This window comes from Rissa tridactyla, chromosome 1 (genome assembly GCF_028500815.1).
Source record: "Rissa tridactyla isolate bRisTri1 chromosome 1, bRisTri1.patW.cur.20221130, whole genome shotgun sequence".
NCBI lineage: Eukaryota > Metazoa > Chordata > Aves > Charadriiformes > Laridae > Rissa > Rissa tridactyla.
In genome coordinates, this window is record NC_071466.1 from 11332694 (window position 1) to 11357873 (window position 25180).

Consider the following 25180-nt stretch of genomic DNA (forward strand, 5'->3'; position numbering starts at 1 on the left):
ATAACTTGAACCCGTTTCCTCTCATCCTATCACTTGTCACCAGGGAGAAGAGGTCAGCCCCCATCTCTCTCCAACCTCCTTTCAGGGAGTTGCAGAGAGCGAGAAGGTCTCCCCTCAGCCTCCTCTTCTCCAGGCTAAACAACCCCAGCTCCCTCAGTCGTTCTTCATAAGGTTTGTCCTCCAGACCCCTCACCAGCTTTGTAGCCCTTCTCTGGACACGCTCCAACACCTCAATGTCCCTCTTGTAGCGAGGGGCCCAAAACTGAACGCAGTACTCGAGGTGGGGCCTCACCAGTGCCGAGTACAGGGGGATGATCACTTCCCTAGTCCGGCTCACCACGCTATTCCTGATACAGGCTAGGATGCTGTTGGCCTTCTTGGCCACCTGGGCACACTGCTGGCTCCTATTCAACCGGCTGTCAACCAACACCCCCAGGTCCCTTTTTGACGGGCTGCTTTCGAGCCACTCTGCCCCAATCCTGTAGCGCTGCATGGGGTTGTTGTGACCCAAGTGCAGGACCCGGCACTTGGCCTTGTTGAACCTCATACCATTGGTCTCAGCCCATCGGTCCAGCCTGTCCACATCCCTCTGCAGAGCCAACCTCCCCTCAAGCAGATCAACACGCCCGCCCAGCTTAGTGTCATCTGCAAACTTACGGAGGGTGCATTCGATCCCCTCATCCAGATCATTGATAAAGATATTAAAGAGAACCGGCCCCAGCACCGAGCCCTGGGGGACACCACTTGTGACCGGACACCAACTGGATTTAACTCCATTTACCACCACTCTCTGGGCACGGCCATCCAGCCAGTTTTTTACCCAGCGAAGAGTACACCTGTCCAGGCCATGAGCAGCCAGTTTCTCCAGGAGAATGCTGTGGGAAACGGTGTCAAAAGCTTTGCAAAAATCCAAGTAGATAACATCCACAGCTTTTCCCTCATCCACTAAGTGGGTCACCTTATCGTAGAAGGATATTAGGTTTGATAGGCATGACCTGCCCTTCACAAACCCATGCTGACTGGGCCTGATCACCCTGTTCTCCTGCATGTGCCGTGTAATGGCACTGAGGAGGATCTGTTCCATGACCTTCCCAGGCACCGAGGTCAGACTGACTGGCCTGTAGTTCCCCGGATCCTCCTTCCGACCCTTCTTGTGGATGGGTGTCACATTTGCTAACCTCCAGTCAGCTGGGACCTCCCCGGTTGTCCAGGACTGCTCATAAATGATGCAAAGTGGCCTGGCGAGCACTTCCGCCAGCTCTTTCAATACCCTTGGGTGGATCCCATCCAGCCCCATAGATTTGTGCAGCTCCAGGTGCTGAAGCAGGTCCCTCACCGTTTCCCTTTGGATTACAGGGGCTTCATTCTGCTCCCCATCCCTGTCTTCTAGCTCAGGAGTCTGGGTACTCAGGGAACAACTGGTCCTACTGCTGAAGACTGAGGCAAAGACTGCATTAAGTACCTCAGCCTTTTCCTCATCCTTGGTCACTATGTTCACATCTTCAGCCTGCTCCTGCCCTGCATCATGGTCTCCTTCCTGGCACCCCTTGGCTTCTACCTGCCGGCCGACTCCGGGGAGAAGGTCTCACTGGGGGTGACAGTGCTGCTGGCCCTCACCGTCTTCCAGCTGCTGGTGGCGGAGAGCATGCAGCCCTCGGAGAGCGTCCCGCTCATCGGTGAGCCTTGATGGCACCCAGGACCCTCCCATGGGACCAGGGCGTCTGCACCGGGGTGGTGGGCACCCCCCCATGCCAGGGGGGGTTTCGATGGGGGGAGGTGGGCACAGGTCTCTCCCCACCCTGCCGCGGCATCACCACCCATTACCCACACAGGGAAGTACTACATCGCCACCATGACCATGATCACGGCCTCCACCGCGCTGACCATCTTCATCATGAACGTCCACCACTGCGGCCCGGGGCCCCGGCCCATGCCCCCCTGGGCCAGGTGGCTCATCCTCCACCACATGGCCCGGCTCTGCTGTGTCTACGAGGTGGGCGAGAGCTGCAAGAGCCCCCAGTGAGTGCTGGGCAGGTGGGCGGGCAGGGAGGACACTGGGGGGCCGGGGGAGAGCCCCATGGAAGGGGAGGTGGGTGCCGAGGCAGGGGGCTGTCCCCGGGACCGCTGCCTGTGCCACCACGATGGCCTGCTGAGGAACGTGGGCTACGTCGCCGGCTGCTTCCGGCATAACCAAGCCTCCCAGTGCCGGACCGGCGAGTGGAAGAAGGTGGCCAAGGTGATGGACCGCTTCTTCACGTGGGTCTTCTTCCTCATGGTCTTCCTCATGAGTGTGCTGGTCCTGGGCAATGCTGCGTGATGGCCCCGTGGACTCACTGCCCCCAGGGACAGTGGTGGCCACTGGTGGCCCATGAGGGTGGCTCGTCCTGAGCCCCCCTTGGCCCTTCGTGGACCTGCAGGGTGGAAGATCCACCAGCGCCAGGGAAGAGGAGCCTGAGAGCGGGAACCTGACTCGGCTGGGGCTGCCCCAGCTGGAGGGTTGAGGGGTCACGGCCCCCCGAGCAGTTGTCTGGGTGGTGACATATAGATATAGAACCACAGAATGGTTTGGGTGGGAAGGGACCTTAAAGATCATCTCATTCCACCCCCCTGCCCTGGGCAGGGACACCTCCCACCAGCCCAGCTTGCTCCAAGCCCCGGCCAACCTGGCCTTGAACCCCTCCAGGGATGGGGCAGCCACAGCTTCTCTGGGCAACCTGGGCCAGGGGCTCACCGCCCTCACAGCCAAGAATTTCTGCCTCAGACCTCAGCTCAATCTCCCCTCTTGCAGTGGAAACCCCTTCCCCCTCGTTCCATGGCTCCCCTCCCTCATCCAGAGTCCCTCCCCAGCTCTGAGGCTCTGAGGCTGGACAGGCAGGGGTGGCATGGCATGTGGGAGAACAGGGGCAGGTACCTAGAGAACTTCTCGCCTCCAATGCTCTGGGACTTCACCCCTGAACAATTACAGGACCCTGAGAGAGGAGTAGAATATCTGCAGGGGAAATACTGGGGCTCTTCTAGAGAGGCACAACTCACCGCACTGTGCTGGGCCCTGGCCACTGTCTACCAGGCACTGCTCAGTGTTATGCAGCACCCTCAGGGGAAAGAGATGGAGACCAGACCGACAGACACTGCGGCTACTGCAAGCCCTGTGGCAGACACTGCCGCTGAACCAGGGAACCAACCCGTGCCAGTATCAGTTGCCCCCATACAGAAGAAGTACACGAAGAAATCAGTTCGCTTAGTAAGAGATGATGATGAACCAGGGCCATCATGAGAAGAGGAGGAAGGGGCAGAACCAGAGATAATTACCTGATCCCTATCCTTGAGTGAGCCGTGGGATATGCGAGAAGATTTTAGCCCACTTTCAGGCGAGCACATTGTCACCTGGCTGCTTCGCTGTTGGGATAACGGGGCCAGTAGCCTGGAATTAGAGGGTAGGGAAGCCAGGCAGCTGGGATCCCTGTCTAGGGAAGGCGGCATTGACAAGGCAATTGGAAAGAAGACCCAAGCCCTCAGCCTCTGCCAACGACTCCTGTCAGGCGTGAGGGAGAGGTACCCCTTCAGTGAAGATGTTGTATGTCAGCCAAGCAAGAGGACTACCATGGAAAGAGGTATCCAGTACCTGAGAGAATTAGCCGTGCGGGAGATGATTTATTATGACTCGGACAATGCAGACTTACCCACAGACCCTGATGAGGTGCAATGCCCAAGGCCCATGTGGCGGAAGTTTGTACGAAGTGCACCATCGTCATATGCCAACTCACTGGCAGTAACGGAATGGAAAGGCGAAGAGGGACCAACGGTGGATGAGGTGGCTGGCCGGCTCCGGCGATATGAAGAAAGTCTCTCTTCCCGCCTTGTCCCAGCTGTGGAGAAACTGTCCCGAAAGGTCCAGCAACTTGAAGAGAATATGTCCTACTCCCCACCTATACGGGCCAGCATCTCAGGTACACACCACTAGAGCATGCCCTGAAGTGCCAAATCTAGGCGTTTCTTAAACACCTCTAGGGATGGTGACTCAACCACCTCCCTGGGCAGGTCGTTCCAGTGCCTGACCACTCTTTCAGTGAAGTAATTCTTCCTACTATCTAATCTAAACCTCCCCTGCCGCAGCTTCAGACCATTTCCTCTGGTCCTGTCATTGTTCACCTGGGAGAAGAGGCCAACACCCACCTCTCTCCAACCTCCTTTCAGGGACTTGTGGAGGGCAATGAGGTCTCCCCTCAGCCTCCTCTTCTCCAAGCTAAACATGCCCAGCTCCCTCAGCCTCTCCTCATAGGACTTAGTCTCCAGACCCCTCACCAGCCTGGTAGCTCTCCTCTGGACACGCTCCAGCACTTCAAGGTCCCTCTTGTACAGAGGGGCCCAGAACTGAACACAGCACTCGAGGTGAGGCCTCACCAGTGCCGAGTACAGAGGCACGGTCACTTCCCTACTCCTGCTGGCCACGCTATTCCTCATACAAGCCAGAATGCTGTTGGCCTTCTTGGCCACCTGGGCACACTGCTGGCTCATGGTAAGCTGGTCGGCCACCAGCACCCCCAGGTCCTTTTCTGCGGGGCAGCTTTCCAGCCACTCTTCCCCAAGCCCCTGGCGTTGCTTGGGGTTGTTGTGACCGAAATGCAGGACCCGGCCCTTGGCCTTATTAAACCTCATCCAATTGGCCTTGGCCCATCCCTCCAGCCTGTCCAGGGCCCTCTGGAGAGCCTTCCTTCCCTCAAGCTGATCAACACTCCCACCTAGCTTGGTGTCATCTGCAAACCTACCGAGGGTGCACTCAATCCCCTCATCCAGATCATTGATAAAGATTTTAAACAAAACTGGCCCCAAAACTGAGCCCTGAGGGACACCACTGGTGACCGGCCGCCAAGAGGATTTCACCCCACTAATCACAACTCTCTGGGCACGGCCATCCAGCCAGTTTTTAACCCAGCAAAGAGTACACTTGTCTATGCCACGATTCGCCAGCTTCTCCAGGACAATGCTGTGGGGGACGGTGTCAAAGGCCTTACCAAAGTCCAGAGAGACAACGTCCACAGCCTTCCCCGCATCCAGAAGGCGGCTCACATGGTCATGGTGATCTGACTGTGGGTGAGACAAGCCAATGAATCAATTTGTGTGATGTTAATTGCTAAATAGCCCTGCCACTCTATGTCATCATTATTAGAATTGCTAGATGCCATACCAATGGGACTCCAGTAAGAATCACCCAAAACAATGGCAGATGGACTTTGATGAACGTGAGTAAAGCGCAGCGGTGATGGGATCACACCTGATCTCAGCAACTGGTGCCTAGCAACTTCCTCAAGATTGACATCTTCAACCTGCGGAACCTGGGCAGGGTCCGCACCAGCTACACCAGCGGCGAGCTCTGGATACAGCATGCAGGAGTCCAGCACCACACACCATCTCCCCTGCCCTGAGAGACTGCTCTGACAGAGGGAGCCCAAAGCCATGGGTTAAATGAACTCAACCTCAACGGACATTGTTGAGGGATGGCCCAGAGACTAAGGGTCGGTCTCTTCTCTCAAGGAACAGGCGACAGGACAAGAGGAAACGGCCTCAAGTTGCACCAGGGGAGGTTTAGGATGGATATTAGGAAAAACGTTTTCACCAACAGGGCTGTCATTGGAAGAGGCTGCCCAGGGCAGTGGTGGAGTCACCATCCCGGGAGGGATTTACAAGCCGGACAGACGTGGTGCTGAGGGACATGGGATAGCGGTGGTTTTTGTCAGTGTTGGGTTGATGGTTGGACTTGATGATCTGAAAGGTCCCTTCCAACCTCGACCATTCTATGATAGCTGTATGTCTATAGATGTGTGTATATATCAAAGACAGGGAAAAGCGGTGGTAATTCATTGGAAAGTGTAAGATCTGGTCATGACGTTGAAGGTATAGAACAAAGGGTGGATAACGCCCGGTTCTGGCAGGAATAGGGTCAATTTTCCCAAGGATGATCTGTTACCGAGAATCCCAAGGGAGATCAAGAGAGACTTCTGGGCCTTGGGATGACTAGGTAAGGGCTCAGGAGCGCAAGTCGTGTTCTCCTCTGTCGTTGCAGGCCCAGGGAAGGATGAGGCAAGCAACAGGAAGAGCCAGCAGATCAATACCTGGCTGCGAGCCTGGTGTCAGTGGCAGGACTTTGGGGTTTTTGATCACAGCATGGTTTGACAGGACAGCAGGCCTGTTGGAGACAGATGGGATACACCTGCCTCAAAAGGGGAAAAGGATCCTTGCACAGGAGTTGGCAGGGCTCATCAAAGGGGCTTTCAAGTAGATTTGAAGGGGGAAAGGGATGAATCCGGCAGCAGAGACACAAGGGTCATTGATGGGTTAGAAGCTACGGCTGCTCCTGGGAATGGTCAGGTAGGAGTGAAGCCTTCTTCCAGCAGAAAGGTGTCAGGATCAGCAGGCCAGCTGAAGTGCTTCCACACTCATGCCTGCAGCATGGGCAAGAAAGAGGAGGAGCTGGAAGCCATTGTGCAGCAGGACAGCTATGACATAGTCACCGTCACGGAAACGTGGTGGGCTGACTTGCACACCCTGCGGGAGCACAGCACTCGTTCCCTGTGCACCTTGAATATCCAATGTCATATCCACGACCCTCATGGGCAAGTGGTCAGGGGAACGTCGTGGGCCAACTTGGCCAAGAGAGCCCCAAAACTGCGAGTGAACCTCTTCTTTGAAAGAGTCACGAAGCACCATCACCTAGCCAGGATCCTGCTAGCGGAGATGCCAGTCAGCAGCATAAGAGTCTGCGGAGCTACAGTTTCAGAGACCCAGGCTGGAGAATGAGACGCACCCTCACCAACCTCCTCCCAGCCTCCTGGCGTGTTCTGCAGGTACGGGAACCCAGAGGGACATCTCACCGCGGTATCACAAAGCTAAGCAAAGTGATCCTCCAGGCCTTCTGCATAGCAGCGCTCAGCAGGAGGAATTCCTGACCACTTCAGTGTTATGGCCAGAGGGTCATTTTCATAAGCGAGCCACTGCGGTGTTCCACTCTAGCCTGGTTGAGGTCGTTGTCCTTGTCCAGTTGCGATGCCCGTTATGCCAGTCTTCACTGTCAGGCCGACGTCAGGTTGCCCTCATAAAAAGCTAAAACGCCCAAAATACTGGTGCTGGGATGTCAGCTGTGAGCAAAAAGAGCTTTTCAGGCAGGAAAACCTCAATTTTGTGAAAAAGCTTTAGGCTTGTTCTAGTAACTGACAACTTTCTTATCCTTTCCGATTTTTCTGAACCCCACCCTTTTGCAGGGCAATCTGCTCATGAGGAGAGGAGTCCGTGCACGCTGTTTGCTTGCAGAGCTGTAGCCTGCGTCAGCCTGCACTCATGGTTCTGCTCCCTTTTGGCAAAACACAAACGTCTAGAGCAGATGTAAATTAAGTGGTGCCCATGTCAGAGCCCTTTGGTGTCACGGAGGATGTGTGTTCCTGGACCCACATTTCCCAGCCATTAGGGGAAATTGCTGAAGCAGATGCGGCGCGGCCGGCAGCAGCGTCTCCACCAGTCCTTCAGGCGGTGGCAGAGCCGGATGCAGCAGTGACACAGGCACCGTCCTAGCGGGCACAGCCCTGGGGACGCCTGGTCACACTCCCTGTCCACGGGCTCGCTGTGGTGCTGCCCCTCCTCCTCCAAGGTCTTGAAAGTGTCCAAGAGCTCCAAGTTGAGCTCCCTCTCGTCTGTGGCCTTGGCTGGGGGGCTGCTGGGGGGCAGCCGCATGTTCACGGGGCTCTGCGCCCTGTCCGTCCTCCCTTCCACATCCATGGGGGTGCTCCTGCCTGAGCCTGGGGGGCTGCTGGTGCTTGGCCCCATGGAGTTGTTCTCGCCCGGCCCCATCTTGCTGTTTCTCTTCACTTCTGCCAGGCTCCCCCTGCCGAGCTCCACAGGGCTGCTCCTTTCCTTCTCCTTCACACTTGTGTCTGCTCCCGTGTCCTTCTCCTTGTCCATGTCCCCATCCTCAGCCTTATCCGTGTTTGCATCCACCCACGGCTGCTGCGCTCCCAGGTGCTGGGGCTTCACTGTGGCCCCCAGCTGCTCCTGCACCACCATCCTGCCCAGGGGATGGAAGGGCTCCCTGGGGAGGTTCCAATCACAGGCCCCTGCTGCCCCTTGCCAACGGGCCTGCAGCACCTTCAGCATCTCACAGCACTGCCTGGCCATCTCCTGGGTGGACTCAAAACAGTGGAGGAGCCCCGTGACCAGCTCCCCTTGGTCCGAGGCCATGGCTGGGGGGCTGCAGGGTGAAGGCTGCGTGTGCACAGGGCTCTGCGCCCTGTCCCTGCTTTCCCTGGGGACCACTCTTGCTTAGTCCTTGTTGGCAGTTCCTGTGGGGACTCCTGGCAGAGGGCTGGCCCTGGCTCCTCCACCCTCCCCTTGACAGCCCTGTGGGTACAGCGGGGTCTTCAGTGGTTGAGCGCTGCCAGGTCCACCATCACACCAGGCCAGGGCTCTGGGAAGGAGTAGAGGGAGCTGAAGGAAGAGGAGCCTCTGTCTGTCAGAGAGTCCATGGTGGCCAGCGGGGCCCATGGGGAGAGGGGCTTCCTATTCAAGGCCTCCGCACTCGCCCTGCAGAGGAGGAGAAAGAGACCCCGCTGCACCCCGGAGCCCAGCGGGACCCGCGGGCAGCACCCCTCCTTGGCCGGTGGGCAGGGCTGCCCAGCGCAGGCAGGGGCAGGGCACGGGGCGAGGGTCTGGGGCAGCATCTGGGGTCTCCCCCACACTCACCGCTTCTCCTGCTTGGGCCGGGATTTCTCCAGTCCTCCATCCACTGTCTGAGAAGCTGCGGAGAGAGGAGACAGAGTGAGCGGCCAACAGCTGCCGGCACAGCCCCGGCTCAGGGCTGCCGTGGGGTGTAGGCCATTTGCAGGGTGCTCGGTGCTGGTGCCACTCACCGCTCTGCTTCTCTGTCTGGGCTCTTGTCTTCCTTGTCTGATGCTTCTTCTTCTTCTTCTTCTTCTTCTTCTTCTTCTTCTTCCACCACTTCTGCAAGGTCCCTAGGAGCTGTGTGAGACGGGAGCACCTCCCAGTCCCACACCACAGCCCCCCAGGGCACCCCACACCACCCCATGCCATCCCTCGCCACCCCACACCGCTGCACAGTGTGGTGCAACAGTCACCTACCTGAAGCCGCTTGCTCTGCAGCACAGCTGAGAATATGCTGAGCCCCATCACGATCAGGAGGAGAGGGCCCAGGGGAGACACGGCGTCAGAGTGCCCCATGGCACCGACTCCGGTGTGGCTGCGGTGCTCCCAGTCACCAGCACAGAACCGCAATGCGGCTCCCCAGTGTCCTCCTGGGTCCCGGTGACAGGACCCGCAAGACTGCTGGGGTGTCAGAGGCCGAGGCTGCAGTCTGCCCAGACAATGCCAGACTGCGGTGCCCAGCATCCGCTGACGGCTCCAGTGGGGACCGCGTCCCCCTTTTGTAGTGTGGCAAGGGGGGCACGTCCCCACCTTGTGTCATTATGGGGCAGTCAGGGCCCCCCTTGGTGATACGCAGCAGGGGATGAGGAAGAGCAAGAGAAGGAGGGTACTTGCCCCAAGCTGCCAACAGGACTATTTCATAGCATGAACATCACGTTCAATATAAATTATAAAGTCTGCTGTGTAGTTCGACTCTCCCGTGATGGCGGTGGTCCAGAGAACTCCTTGCCGCAGTCTCGGAGCCCTGAGCCCTTCCCTTCCTCGTGAAGCTGCAGCGCTCGCAGTGTCCCCCATTGGCTGTCCCCTGCTGGGAGTGCACGGCTTCCTGCTGATGGAATGGGCTGGGTGTAGTCCTTGGGTATTTTATATTGATATTGGGTTTGATACTGGTTCTTTAGCATTATTAATGTTAATTCTTTAGTTTTATCCTAGTAAATATTTTTCTACTTCAACCCTCCTGTTTCCTTGTTTTTCCCCAATTCCCCTTCCCGGGTGGGGAGGGGTCATCGGGTGAGAGAGCAATTGTCTAAAGGACAATAAATTGTGGTGAGTTTCTCAAACCATAAAAGAAGGGAGGGAGAAGGAGAAGGAGAAAAGGAGAAGGAGAAGGGCCCCACCCCTTCAGGGCATGGTTTGGGTGGGAAGGGACCTTAAAGGCCACCCAGTGCCACCCCCTGCCCTGGGCAGGGACACCTCCCACCAGCCCAGCTTGCTCCAAGCCCTGTCCAACCTGGCCTTGAACCCCTCCAGGGATGGGGCAGCCACAGCTTCTCTGGGCAACCTGGGCCAGGGGCTCACTGCCCTCACAGCCAAGAATTTCTGCCCGAGATCTCAGCTCAGTCTCCCCTCTTGCAGTGGAAACCCCTTCCCCCTCGTCCCATGGCTCCCCTCCCTCATCCAGAGTCCCTCCCCAGCTTTCCTGGAGCCCCCTGAGGGGCTGGATGGGGCTCCAAGGTCTCCGCGGAGCCTTCTCTTCTCCAGGCTGAACTTTTACAGATATTATTTAGTATTCCTGCTGAAAAATGAGAACCCCTGTCTGATCCTCTGGTTTCATTTCAGTCAGTATCTGGGAATGATTTCCCACAAAAGTGCTTTGACCATTCCTGGGGGATCAGCTTTCCTGGTAGGAAAAGCTTCTACTCCTCCTGAGGGTTGATCCATGATTACCAGCGGGTGCTTAACGCCTTCCACAGGAGGCACGTCAGCATAACCCATCTGCAGCCTTTAGAATGGGAAGTATGACCACAGTTGCCCTCCAGCCTCCTGCTTGGGTTTTGCACTGGAAAACTTCCAACCTGTGGGCCAAGAACTCACAATCCCCTTTACTGCCATATGTCTTCCGGGGGCTGTCCACCTTTTCTCAATCTGGTTATAAAATTGTCACCCATCCATGTGTTTTATCACAAAACCGCCTAGCCAAAGCCATTGAGTATTTTCTTGGGAAGGCGGGGCTTTCCCCAGTAGTCCAAATTCCAGTTTCATCTTTCGTGGAGGAGGGAGGGATCCCGAGTGCAGGGCCCCATTCCATTTTTACAGAGCAAGGCAGCGTTACATCTGTCCCTGTCGTCTGACCAATGGAAGACACGTCTCAGACAGACGTCAGGTAGGTGAGCCCAGGGGCTCTGCTCAGCTTCGCTGTCGTCTTCCATTGAGAAGACAGTTTTTCACTTCTCCTCTGGGTGTTGAGCCAAACCTAGAGGAAGACTCTCTCCAGCAGGCTCCTGAAAAGACCAAAGTTCCCCCTCCAGAAGCCCATGGTGGCAGTTCTGCTGGCACCCTTCCTTGCTTCCCTAAGAAGCAAAAACTCTGTCATTTCATGGTCACTGTGCCCAAGACGGCCTCCAACATCACATCCCCCACAAGTCCTTCTCTGTTCACAAACAGCAGGTCCAGCAGGGCTCCTTCCCTAGTGCGTTCCCTCACCAGCTGTGTCAGGAATTTATCCCCACACACCCCAGAAACCTCCAAGACTCTTCCCTCTCAGCTGTATGGTGTTCCCAGCTGATATCTGGTAGGTTGAAGTCTCCCACCAGGGCAAGGGCCAGCAATCGTGAGATTTCTCCCACCTGCTTACAGAATATTTCACCTGCCTCTCTGTCCTGGTTGGGCAGTCTATAACAGACCATCATATCAGCCTTGTTGGCCCTCCCCCTCATTCTTACCCAGAAATACTCAACCCCAGTGTTTACCATCATTAAGGTCTCGATGTTCACAACACTCCCCAACATACAGGGCCACCCCACCTCCTCTCCTTCCTTGCCTGTCCCTTCTGAAGGGTTTGTAGCCATCTAATGCAGCACTCCAGTCGTGCGAGTCAGCCCACCACGTTTCCGTGACGGCGACTACGTCATAGCTGTCCTGCTGCACAATGGCTTCCAGCTCCTCCTCTTTGTTGCCCATGCTGCAGGCATTGGTGTGGAAGCACTTCAGCTGGCCTGCTGATCCTGACACCTTTCTGCTGGAAGAAGGCTTCACTCCTACCTGACCATTCCCAGGAGCAGCCGTAGCTTCTAACCCATCAACGACCCTTGTGTCTCTGCTGCCAGATTCATCCCTTTCCCCCTTCAAATCTACTTGAAAGCCCCTTTGATGAGCCCTGCCAACTCCTGTGCAAGGATCCTTTTCCCCTTTTGAGGCAGGTGTATCCCATCTGTCTCCAACAGGCCTGCTGTCCTGTCAAACCATGCTGTGATCAAAAACCCCAAAGTCCTGCCACTGACACCAGGCTTGCAGCCAGGTATTGATCTGCTGGCTCTTCCTGTTGCTTTCCTCATCCTTCCCTGTGCCTGCAACGACAGAGGAGAGCACGACTTGCGCTCCTGAGCCCTTTCCTAGTCATCCCAAGGCCCAGAAGTCTCTCTTGATCTCCCTTGGGATTCTCGGTAACAGATCATCTCTGCCCGTCTGAAAAATTAGGAGCGGTTAATAATCGGAGGCGGGGGAACACCGCCGCGTCCTGTGAGGGAACCCCCGAGCCCGCCATCAGCCACCGCTGTGGGCCGGGCCGGTGCCGGGGCCGGGGCCTGCGGCGGGGCTGCGCCCGGCTGTGGGGCGGCTGAGGGCTCCAGGAAAGCCGGGCTCCAACAGCGTGACGGTGACTTGGGAAGACAAACGCCATCACTCTGAACATCAGCCCTTCCTTCTTCTTTCCCCGGCTTTATATACTGAGCGTGACGTCAAATGGCACGGAATGTCCCTTTGCTCAGTCGGTGTCAGCTGTCCTGGCTCTGTCCCCTCCCAACTCCCTGTGCCCCCAGGCCATTGAAGAAGCAAACTTTCATGCGTTTGCTTGGAAGCCTATGCTGTTGGGAATGGCAAGAAATCTACCCACACCTTTCTTCGTCTAGGTTTGGCTCAACACCCAGAGGAGAAGTGAAAAACTGTCCTCTCAACGGAAGACGACAGCGAAGCTGAGCAGAGCCCCTGGGCTCACCTACCTGGTGTCTGTCTGAGACGTGTCTTCCATTGGTCAGACAACAGGGACAGATGTAACGCTGCCTTGGTCTGTAAAAAATGGAATTGGGCCATGCACTCGGGATCCCTCTGGAAAAGCAGAACCAGCACCTTCAACGGCCAACCCTCAAGGGAGGACACACTGGAGTTGCAAAGTGCACTGTGGTGCCTCAGGAAATTTGGCAAGTAGCTGGAGCGACTTGAGATCAAGTTATGGAATCCTTGCAATACTGGCTTTACCCCAAAATGTCACGGGACTATGAGAGGTCTTCTTTCATGCCTGGGCGAGTGTAACAGTTGCCTAGTGTCCCTGAGCATCGGGTACCTGGGATTAGACCGCTTGATCCAGGAAAATGTGATGAGGGCTCGGTTTCTCAAGAACTTCTCTACCTTCCTGAAAAGAATGAGCTAACGGCTTGATTCTCTCAACTTAAAAGGAGCCAGAGTAACCTTGGAAGAAGGCTGTGAGCTTCTGCATTCTCTCAGCTGCTTGACAAATGAAAGCTCTCTGTCTGAAATCGGTGTCGAGAATGTCTTCAGCCTCCACCTTTCTGTCTTCAGCAGCGCCTTGTTCCACCAAACTATGGCCAAGTTCCACAGCCTGGTCATCCTGACTTTCAATTACAACTGCATCTCTGACGAGCTGCTGAACACCCTGCGGGAGCACAGCGCTCATTCCCTGTGCACCTTGAATATCCAATGTCATATCCACGACCCTCATGGGCAAGTGGTCAGGGGAACGTCGTGGGCCAACTTGGCCAAGAGAGCCCCAAAACTGCGCGTGAACCTCTTCTTTGAAAGAGTCACGAAGCACGATCACCTAGCCAGGATCCTGCTAGCGGAGATGCCAGTCAGCAGCATAAGAGTCTGCGGAGCTACAGTTTCAGAGACCCAGGCTGGAGAATGAGACGCACCCTCACCAACCTCCTCCCAGCCTCCTGGCGTGTTCTGCAGGTACGGGAACCCAGAGGGACATCTCACCGCGGTATCACAAAGCTAAGCAAAGTGATCCTCCAGGCCTTCTGCATAGCAGCGCTCAGCAGGAGGAATTCCTGACCACTTCAGTGTTATGGCCAGAGGGTCATTTTCATAAGCGAGCCACTGCGGTGTTCCACTCTAGCCTGGTTGAGGTCGTTGTCCTTGTCCAGTTGTGATCCCCGTTATGCCAGTCTTCACTGTCAGGCTGATGTCAGGTTGCCCTCATAAAAAGCTGAAACGCCCAAATTACTGGTGCTGGGATGTCAGCTGTGAACCAAAAGAGTTTTACAGGCAGGAAAACTTCAGTTTTGTGAAACCGCTTTAGGCTTCTTCTACTTAGACATGTTCACGTTTAGTAACTGGTAACTTGCTTATCCTTTCCGATGTTTCTGAACCCCACCCTTTTGCAGGGAAATGTGCTTATGAGGAGGAGTCCGTGCGCCCTGTTTGCTTGCGGAGCTGTAGCCTGCGTCAGCCTGCACTCGTGGTTCTGCTCCCTTTTGGCAATACACAAACGTCTAGAGCGGATGTAAATTAACTAGTGCCCATGTCACAGCCCTGTGGTGTCACGCAGGATGTGCCACCAAAGGTGTGCGACAGCCTTGACCCGTGTCAATGAGCATCAGGTCTTTGCACGCCTGAGGGAAGCACACGGCCTGATGGTTGCTGACAGCGCTCTTTAGGTTCTGTTGCGCTGCAGAGCTTCCAAGGAACAGCCGGGATCTGCAAAGCTTTCTAGAAATTGTCTTTGGATCTACTCTCGTACCGGGGATAATTTCCAATATGTCAAGTAAGATCCTGGCATGAGCTGAGGGTGCAGCATCTTCTAACAGTAACAGGAGTTGTCTATCTCTCTGGGTGGGGTGTAATGCACGAGGGCCCCCCCATCTCCACGGGAGAGTTGGGATTACCGTAGCATCTACTGTTGTCGTTACCCAAAACTGATTCTCTGCTCCTGTCAAGGGACAAAATTGATCTGCTGCCAGTCCCTTCTGTTGGTAGTATTGGGAAACTTGTTTATTGAATTCTAGTTACTGCGCTCACCAGTTCTGTTGAGTAGCACTAACAACATTTGTTCTTTTTTGAAGGAATTAACACTTCAGTGGAACAATGACCATGAGCTGCTGGACGATGAGCTGCTACAGCTCACCTTGTCATGCCACAGGCTGTTCTTTCTGGAAGTGTGGGCCTTTCTAAGTGTCACCCCTGTGGAGAGGCTGCTCCAAAACCGGGCAGAAAGGAAATGCAGTTTGGCTACTCTAAAGGTAAGACTTTGTGCTTCAAAACTCCCATTCCCTTCCTCTCTCCAATAGCCAGAGAAAGGTGAGGTCCCCAGGCCCAGAGAAAGGGCGCTTACGGAAATGCTAACATAACTACCTTCCCTAGATTACGTTTTAGCATTGTAACGAGCCTGAGAACCACTCGCAGAAACGGGGCTTTCCGACCTCCTCAGCCAGGTACAGAATGCTGCAGAGGCTGAACAACAAGCCCCAGCAGTTCCACGAGTCCTTCCTAGGCTGGGGGTCCCTCTGTCTCCTCTAGTTCAAGCTGGGGATTCTGAGTCACCTGCCAGCCCCGGCGCTTACGTCTACGCTTAAGTCGAGGCCGGGGGGTTGAATCCCACTAAACTGCAAAAAGATGGAAGCACATCTCACTCTTTAGGGATGCTGTGTTGAACTGGGCCAGACCACGACTGTGGCTGGTGTACACCATGCTGTCATGCTGCTTTGCATGCCAGATGCGGAATTCAGTGGATCCTCCCCGATGTGTGCAGCTCCCAGGGGTGCCTCGCTTCTGGGGGTAAAAGGAACCTGGCTCTCCCCAGAGATTCTTCAGCAGGAGATGGTGTTTTCCGTCAGTTTGGAGTGAAAACAGTCACACCTCAAGATTTTACTCCAAGCCAAGGCATTTGGCTTCTCTGGGTTCCTCATTAGTCACAGAGGCTTCTTGTTGTCATGAAATGTAATGGGCTGAGCACGCTCCGTGTATGTGAGAGACACGACCGACATTCATTCGTACAGGTCGGGATTTACACAGCCTGATAAGAGCCTAGTGAAGAGGCCCACAGAATCACAGAATGGCAGGGGTTGGAAGGGACCTCTGGAGACCCTCCAGTCCAACCCCCTGCCAGAGCAGGGTCACCCGGAGCAGGTTGCACAGGAACGCGTCCAGGTGGGTTTGGAATGTCTCCAGAGACGGAGACTCCACCACCTCTCTGGGCAGCCTGTGCCAGGGCTCTGCCACCCTCACAGGAAAGAAGTTCCTCCTCATGTTTAGGTGGAACTTCCTATGGTCAAGTTTGTGCCTGTTACCTCTTGTCCTGTCACTGGGCACCACTGAAAAGAGCCCGGCCCCATCCTCCTGACACCCCCCCTTTCAGTATTTCTAAGCGTTGATAAGATCCCCCCTCAGTCGTCTTTTTTCCAGACCAAAGAGACCCAAGTCCCTCAGCCTTTCTTCATCAGAGAGGTGTTCCAGTCCCCTCATCATCCTGGTAGCCCTTTGCTGTCCCCTCTCCAGCAGTTCCCTGTCCTTCTGGAACTGGGGAGCCCAGAACTGGACCCAGTACTCCAGACGCAGCCTCCCCAGGGCCGAGCAGAGGGGGAGGATGACCTCCCTCCACCTGCTGGCCACACTCTTCTTGATGCCCCCCAAGATGCCATTGGCCTTCTTGGCCACAAGGGCACATTGCTGGCTCATGGTCATCCTGTTGCCCACCAGGACTCCCAGGTCTCTTTCCACAGAGTTGCTCTCCAGCAGGTCAGCCCCCAACCTGGACTGGTGCAGGGGGTTATTCCTCCCCAGGTGCCGCACCCTACGCTTGCCCTTATTGAATTTCATAAGGTTCCTCTCTGCCCAACTCTCCAACCTCTCCGGGTCTCTCTGTATGGCGGCACAGCCTTCTGGTGTGTCAGCCACCCGCCCCCCCAGCTTTGTGTCATCAGCAAACTTGCCGAGGGTGCACTCTATCCCTTCGTCCAGGTCATTGATGAATATATTGAAGAGGACTGGACCCAGTACTGACCCCTGGGGAACACCACTCGTCACTGACCTCCAGCTAGACTCTTTGCCCCTAGTCATGACCCTCTGAGCTCTGTCTTTTAACCAGTTATCTGTCCACCATATCTATGTCCATTCATTTAACCCACACCTCCTAAGCTTCCCTATAAGGATGCTGTGGGAGACCGTGTCGAACGCCTTGCTCAGCTCTTGCACGCTAGTTAGAGGAGGTTCAAATACCTGATTGACTCAGAGATTAATTATTTTGCTGTCGTCTACCCAATGGTATAAACCAGAGGAAGCGAGAAGAACACCCGGTGCCATCTGCAAGCAATGAATGCATCCTTTGGAGGGCTCTAGGAAGGGATTTGAATCTCAACAGCAGTGCCTCTGAACGAGAGAGACCTTTACAGCAAGACAGAGGCAAGGGACAAGGTTGCGCTCCACGCGTTAAAATGTTGGACTTGGGAACGGGCCTCCTACATCTCCAGCATCATTTCTTCTTGCCCTTGCTTTGTTTTTCCTCGCCAGAACCAAAGGAAGCAGCAAGCCCTTTTCCACCCTTACGGGCATCTCTAGGAAAAATAAGGCCCCCTCTTTCTTCAGCACCTCTCATTGTAGAGCTTCAAACACCTTACCAATGAAGCCCAGCGCGCTGTTTCCATTTTACAAAGAGGGAAACTGAGACGTGGGGTGATGTCCTGGTTTAACTTCAGCCACCAACAAAGAACCAGGTGGCCACTCGCTCGCTTCCCCCCCGCCACGGGAGAGGGGTAGAATGGGAAGAAAAAGGCAAAACTCGTGGGTTGAGATCAAGGCAGTTTAACAGAACAGAGAAGGAAAGCGGAAAACCACAACAATAACGCTGTTAGAGGAATGTACAGAACACCATTAATGTACCACTGCTCACCGACCGGAGCCGGGAAGCCCCCAGCCTACCCCCCAGCGGGGATCTCCTGCTCCCTTTTCCAGCCAGCTCCTGGCTATAGACTGGGCATGGCTCGCATGGTGATGGTATGGAATACCTGTGTCCCGTGCCAGCTCCTTGGGAAAATTGACCCTATTCCTGCCAGAACCGGGCGTTATCCACCCTTTGTTCTATACCTTCAACGTCATGCCCAGATCTTACACTTTCCAATGAATTACCACCGCTTTTCCCTGTCTTTGATATATACACACATCTATAGACATACAGCTATCATAGAATGGTCGAGGTTGGAAGGGACCTTTCAGATCATCAAGTCCAACCATCAACCCAACACTGACAAAAACCACCGCTATCCCATGTCCCTCAGCACCACGTCTGCCCGGCTTGTAAATCCCTCCCGGGATGGTGACTCCACCACTGCCCTGGGCAGCCTCTTCCAATGACAACCCTTTTGGTGAAAACGTTTTTCCTAATATCCATCCTAAACCTCCCCTGGTGCAACTTGAGGCCGTTTCCTCTTGTCCTGTCGCCTGTTCCTTGAGAGAAGAGACCGACCCTTAGTCTCTGGGCCATCCCTCGACAATGTCCGTTGAGGTTGAGTTCATTTAACCCATGGCTTTGGGCTCCCTCTGTCAGAGCAGTCTCTCAGGGCAGGGGAGATGGTGTGTGGTGCTGGACTCCTGCATGCTGTATCCAGAGCTCGCCACTGGTGTAGCTGGTGCGGACCCTGCCCAGGTTCCGCAGGTTGAAGATGTCAATCTTGAGGAAGTTGCTGGGCACCAGTTGCTGAGATCAGGTGTGATCCCATCACCGCTGCGCTTTACTCACGTTCATCAAAGTCCATCTGCCATTGTTTTGAGTGATTCTTACTGGAGTCCCATTGGTATGGCATCTAGCAATTCTAATAATGATGACATAGAGTGGCAGGGCTATTTAGCAATTAACATCACACAAATTGATTCATTGGCTTGTCTCACCCACAGTCAGATCCCCATGACCATGTGAGCCGCCTTCTGGATGCGGGGAAGGCTGTGGACGTTGTCTCTCTGGACTTTGGTAAGGCCTTTGACACCGTCCCCCACAGCATTCTCCTGGAGAAGCTGGCGAATCGTGGCATAGACAAGTGTACTCTTTGCTGGGTTAAAAACTGGCTGGATGGCCGTGCCCAGAGAGTTGTGATTAGTGGGGTGAAATCCTCTTGGCGGCCGGTCACCAGTGGTGTCCCTCAGGGCTCAGTTTTGGGGCCAGTTTTGTTTAAAACCTTTATCAATGATCTGGATGAGGGGACTGAGTGCACCCTCGGTAGGTTTGCAGATGACACCAAACTAGGTGGGAGTGTTGATCTGCCTGAGGGAAGGAAGGCTCTCCAGAGGGCCCTGGACAGGCTGGATGGATGGGCCAAGGCCAATTGGATGAGGTTTAATAAGGCCAAGGGCCGGGTCCTGCATTTCGGTCACAACAACCCCAAGCAACGCCAGGGGCTTGGGGAAGAGTGGCTGGAAAGCTGCCCCGCAGAAAAGGACCTGGGGGTGCTGGTGGCCGGCCAGCTTACCATGAAACAGCAGTGTGCCCCGGTGGCCAAGAAGGCCAACAGCATTCTGGCTTGTATGAGGAATAGCGTGGCCAGCAGGAGTAGGGAAGTGATCGTGCCTCTGTACTCGGCACTGGTGAGGCCTCACCTGGAGTGCTGTGTTCAGTTCTGGGCCCCTCTGTACAAGAGGGACCTTGAAGTGCTGGAGCGTGTCCAGAGGAGAGCTACCAGGCTGGTGAGGGGTCTGGAGACCAAGTCCTATGAGGAGAGGCTGAGGGAGCTGGGCATGTTTAGCTTGGAGAAGAGGAGGCTGAGGGGAGACCTCATTGCCCTCCACAAGTCCCTGAAAGGAGGTTGGAGAGAGGTGGGTGTTGGCCTCTTCTCCCAGGTGAATAATGACAGGACCAGAGGAAATGGTCTGAAGCTGCGGCAGGGAAGGTTTAGATTAGATAGTAGGAAGAATTACTTCACTGAAAGAGTGGTCAGGCACTGGAATGACCTGCCCAGGGAGGTGGTTGAGTCACCATCCCTAGAGGTGTTTAAGAAACGCCTAGATTTGGCACTTCAGGGCATGCTCTAGTGGCAGAGATTGTAGGGGTTTTTTTTGTGTGTGTATGGTTGGACTCGATGATCTCAAAGGTCCCTTCCAACCATGAAGATTCTATGATTCTATGAGGTGCATATCAGAGCTCCCCATCCTTCTGCATCACCGTCCAAGTGCCCCCAGGGCCTTAGAGAATCATAGAAGGTGTTGGGTTGGAAGGGACCTTTAAATGCCATCTAGTCCCACCCCCCTGCAGTAAGCAGGGACATCTTCAACTAGATCAGGTTGCTCAGAGCCTCATGAAGTCCCTCCTTGAATGTCTCCAGGGATGGGGCCTCCACCACCTCTCCAGGCAAACTGTGCCATTGTCTCACCACCCTCGTTGTAAAGAACTTCTTCCTAATGCCTAATCTAAACCTGCCCTGCTCTAGTTCTCTCTTCCTTAAGTGAAAGCAATCCCAGAGATGGGTTTGCTTTTGCCCGAGGCCGGACTAACCCAGACTGTCTTCCCTGACATACTCTTCATGTGCACTACGGGGACTTTATCCCCTTCTACGGTACGTGGAAGTTCTGATTGGGCAGGACCAGTCAATTATTAGAACCCCTGGTGTGAACTAGCCAGGTGCCCTTTGCTAACTGTGGCCCACATGGCCCGGCTCTGCAGCGTCTACGAGGTGGACGAGAGCTGCAAGAGCCCCCGGCGGGTGCCGGGCAGGCAGGCGGGCAGGGAGGACACTGGGGGTCCAGGGGAGAGCCGCACGGAGGGGGAGGTGGGTGCCAAGGCAGGGGGCTGTCCCCGGCACTGCTGCTTGTGCCACCACAATGACCTGCTGAGGAACGTGGGCTACGTCGCTGGCTGCTTCTGGCACCACCGAGCCTCCCAGTGCTGGACCGGTGAGAGGAAGAAGGTGTCCAAGGTGATGGACTGCTTCTTCATGTGCGTCTTCTTCCTCATGGTCGTCCTCATGAGTGTGCTGGTCCTGGGCAATGCTGCATGATGGCCCTGTGGACTCACTGCCCCCAGGGACAGTGGTGGCCACGGGTGCCCCATGGGGGTGGCTCATCCTGAGCACCCCTTGGCCCTTCGTGGACCTGCAGGGTGGAAGCTCCACCAGCGCCAGGGAAGAGGAGCCTGAGAGCGGGAACCTGACTCGGCCGGGGCTGCCCCAGCTGCAGGGTTGAGGGGTCACGGCCCCCCGAGCAGTTGTCTGGGTTGTGACATAGAGAAATATAGATGTAGAATCACAGAACCACAGAATGGTTTGGGTGGGAAGGGACCTTAAAGATCATCTCATTCCACCCCCCTGCCTTGGGCAGGGACACCTCCCACCAGCCCAGCTTGCTCCAAGCCCCGGCCAACCTGGCCTTGAACCCCTCCAGGGATGGGGCAGCCACAGCTTCTCTGGGCAACCTGGGCCAGGGGCTCACCGCCCTCACAGCCAAGAATTTCTGCCTCAGACCTCAGCTCAATCTCCCCTCTTGCAGTGGAAACCCCTTCCCCCTCATCCCATGGCTCCCCTCCCTCATCCAGAGTCCCTCCCCAGCTTTGCTGGAGCCCCTTGAGGGACTGGAAGGGGCTCCAAGGTCTCCACGGAGCTTTCTTTCTCCAGGCTGAACCTGCCCAACTCTCTCAGCCTGTCCTCACAGCAGAGGGCCTCCAGCCCTCCCAGCATCTCCGGGACCTCCTCCGGACCACATATATATATATATACAGAGACACCTTCCGCTCCTCCTGTGTCCCCACCGGTGCCTGCCGCCCTGCCTGGCCAGGGGCCGGGTCTGCTGCAGCCCCCCGAGACGCCACTCCAGTGTCCGGCAGCCCTGCTGAGGGTCCCAGGGGAGTAGGGCAGCCCCCACCCCGTCCCCTCCGGGTGCTGGCTGGGGCCAGGATGGTGCCCAGGAGGGACGGAGGGGTCTGGCCCTCGACGCCTTTGGTGACAGAGTGCGGGGCTCGTGGAGCTCTGGGGCTGCTGCCCACCCAGGGCAGGGCAGGTCAGTGCTGGGGTCCATCATAGCACCCATGGCGGGTGTGGGGCAGCACTTGGGTGCCGCGGGTGGCTGGCAGGGTCCCGCAGCAGCTGCAGGGCTCTCGCCGGGTTGGAGTGGGGGAATTTGAAGGGGAAGCTGCCGTTGGAGCCGCACAAGGGGAAGCCGCCACGTTCAGGGGCGGGTGCAGGTTGTTGCGCGGGTAGGGGACGGTGAGGGGTGCAGCCCTGCTGTGTGAGCGAACCGCACTTGGGTGCAGGCAGATGCTCAGCCAAACCCAAGTTAATGCTCTTGCGTGAGGCCGTCAGCGAGAGCTCAGCACCAAAACCAAAAACCAGCCCTGTTTCGGCTGGAGATCGGGCTGGTAAGTGGCTGAAACAGCCTGAACGCAGCAGAAAACCCGACTACGACTCAACCCCTCGATGCTCTAAACACCCGCAGCCATCGGGTCTGTGGAGCTCCCCCTGCCCAGGTGGGGACTGTCCCCTGGAGCAGGGACCCCTCTCAAGGGGACCCCTCGAGGCTGAGAGACACCGTACCTTTGCATACCTGTGACATTTAAGATACATATGGGAAACCGACGTCATGACCTTTGTATCCCACCCAAACCCCGCGTGCGGTAAATAGCGGAGCATTTCCTGCCGATCCATCCGGGCTTACGGAATATCTCACCCCCCTGCATTTACTGATCCGTCCTCAATAAAATAACGACTCCATCAGCTCTGGCTGAGTGACCTCTGGCTCTTCTCCTGCGACAGCGATGGCGGCTGGTCCGCGCTCACCCTGCCCGACAGCCTGTGCCGGGGGGGGCTGGGCCCCTCGTCCCCATCCCTGCCCCACACCCCACAGACTGGCTGTCGGAGGCCTCGGGGCTCATGCCATCTTGTCACCGGTGGAGGGGACTGATCAGCTGGTGGGGAGGGGGACGGTGGCCAAACCCGGGGGGACACCCGTGGGTGATGGGGGAACCTGGGGATGAGAGCCGGAGGCGCTGGGGCAGCCGGAACAGGGTGCGGGGGACACGGAGTGCCCTCGGGCTGGCTGGGATGGCGCACAGACGCTGGCAGCAGGGATGGCCGTAGCGAGGGGAGTGCGGGGGGGCCAGCAGCACCGCCCCCGGCTGAGTGCAGGGACCCGGCTGGGGGGACATGGCGAGGGGAAGGAGCCGCTGTCCCCGCGGGGAGCCCCGGGGCGAGGAGGGAGCCCGGCCAGGGCAGCCCCAGCGGCCAAGGAGGAAGGCAAAGGGGCCAGGCAGCATGGAAAGCGCAGGGCAGCGGGGACGGGGGTCCCACCGAGACCCCAGCCCTGCGCCAACTCCGCTCAGGGGTGTAAGAAAGGCAGGTGTTGCTTTTGCAGAGGAGAAAAGCCGTTTCCATCAGAGGTGACACGATAAGGGAATGACTGAGACAAAGAGGCTCCAGCAAAGGCTTGTAGAACATCTCTTATCACACAGACAAAAGGACAAAGTGATTCCTACTGGATTAGCGTCTGGAAGGGTAGTCATACATTTAACCAGGGCTAATGACATGGAGCAATTTTTTTGTTACCAAAAAGGAAGGAAATAAACTAGTCAGATAATCTCTTTAGGTGTAGCATGAAGAGAAGCAAACAGCGGCAGGACATGCGGGAAGAATTTTAGGCGCCTCGCACAGACCGTGAACCCTGGAGTACCCAACCAACGGGAAAGAGGGGAGGGAAAAATTGGGCCGGGATTAGGAAATAAAAAGGTGTGGTGTTTCAAGAACGGAAAGTGTGCCTACTTGCTAGGTCACCCGCTCTTGCAAGAGCGTGAATAAAAATGTGCTTCCCAGAGGATTCTGCCTGAGCCTATTTCATTCGGACCGGAACTTATTTCTCACAATTTGGGGGCTCGTCCGGGAGCAGAAGTCATCTTCTTGGGAGTCCGTGTTGCCGAAGGACGGGAAGACGCGTCCCGTTGTTTTCAACGGTCTCGTGGATCGTCGCAGGGATTCCGGGAGGAATCGACTAAGATCTCGAGACCCAGTTGTACAGCAGACTCTGTGAACCACAGGGGGAAAAGGGATAGGTGCAGTCGGCACAGAGAGTACGACCAGGCAACTCCGTGCACGGACCAAGGTAAGAAAAATCGGACCGTTAAAGTATTGCCTTGGTGGTCGGGACATTCTAAGAGACTTGTGTGTGAGTGACTGAGACGTACTGCGGTACGAAGCGAGTGTGGAGTCGGGGTCCGCGGTTCTGTAGTCCCGCGAGGGGCGCAGCCGGAGAAGGACGAAGCGAAAGGAAGGGGTGTAAGAAAAGTCTCTGTTCAGAATGGGAAATAAGGATTCTAGGCCTAGGGATGAAGAAGGGGATACTAAGAAAGACCCCGGGAACATTGCCCCAGACAGTCCTTTAGGGGAGAATGCTGAGGTTTCGGAATGATTCTTCTTGTACAAGGGATAAAGATAAAAAGAAAATGATTTGTTTTGTTCGGACCGCATCCCGGAGGAGCCGGGGGCGGACGGGGGGGCCGTGGACATCCTGGGAAGGGTCTCAGGGGTGTCCTAGGGGTCCTGTGTCTGTCTTAGAGGATCCCAGAGGTGTCCCAGGTGGGACACGTTTGCATTTGCATTTGAATTTGTTTGGACCAAAGAACCCATAAGACCTCCTAGTGTATTTTGGTCCAAATTTGGATCTGATGAAGACTGGGTCTGTCAGACTTTAAACATGTATGTGAATAATAAGGACTAATAAGGAAGTTGAAGAAGGTGAATATGCTTTTTGCTGGGTCAAGATGAATAGATTCAGGAACGCCCAAATCCATTTTATATGTTCGCAGCCCAGACCGTCGGTGATGTTTCAATCGACAAAGAAATTGAATCCCCAAAGTGGGACCCCTTAGGCTGTTACCTGGGGGCGAGGGAGAGGGGTGAATAACAGGGGACGAGGACTGCCCCGACCGCTCCTACCAGCAGCTCGAGGTTCACCGGTAGGGTGTTATCATTGTGGGATTTACAGAATCCCCTAATTTGCTTGGCAAGTGTTAGAACAAGTGCTTGAACAATCCAGCCCTCCATCGGGAGTAGCCCTGCTTCAGTATGTGGATGATTATTGGTATCTGGGGAGGAAGAAGGCAGGGTAAAAGAAGCCACGAATGAGTTACTGAACTTTTTGGGACAGTAAGGTTTGAGGGTCTCAAAAAAAAAAAATAAAAAAAATTGCAATAGGTGGAAACAGAAGTGAAGTACTTGGGACATGTAGTCAGTGAAGGGAGTCGAAAAAATAAATCCTATAAATCCTGAGAGGATCAAAGGAATAGTAGACTTACCTCTGCCAAAGACCAAGAGGGAACTGAGAAAATTTTGGGGGCTGA

The 25180-nt window shown here is 55.6% G+C and overlaps 2 protein-coding genes and 1 pseudogene across 2 annotated transcripts in view; all 3 read left to right on the forward strand.

The window, feature by feature from the left end:
* The window catches only part of LOC128902256 (neuronal acetylcholine receptor subunit alpha-10-like), a 36974-nt gene extending 34657 nt beyond the window's left edge, over positions 1–2317 (forward strand). Inside the window, 2 exon segments of the mRNA XM_054184869.1 lie at positions 1499–1676; positions 1833–2317. Of these exon segments, the coding sequence (XP_054040844.1) occupies positions 1499–1676; positions 1833–2317 (663 nt within the window).
* Positions 2318–5176: 2859 nt separating this feature from the next.
* On the forward strand, positions 5177–17148 carry LOC128902276 (F-box only protein 39-like; annotated as a pseudogene).
* A 3359-nt stretch (positions 17149–20507) lies between these two features.
* Positions 20508–25180, forward strand: part of LOC128902319 (neuronal acetylcholine receptor subunit alpha-10-like) — a 43612-nt gene continuing 38939 nt past the window's right edge. Inside the window, exon 1 of the mRNA XM_054185105.1 lies at positions 20508–20816. Coding sequence (XP_054041080.1) covers positions 20508–20816 — 309 coding nt within the window. The remainder of the gene's footprint in view (positions 20817–25180) is intronic.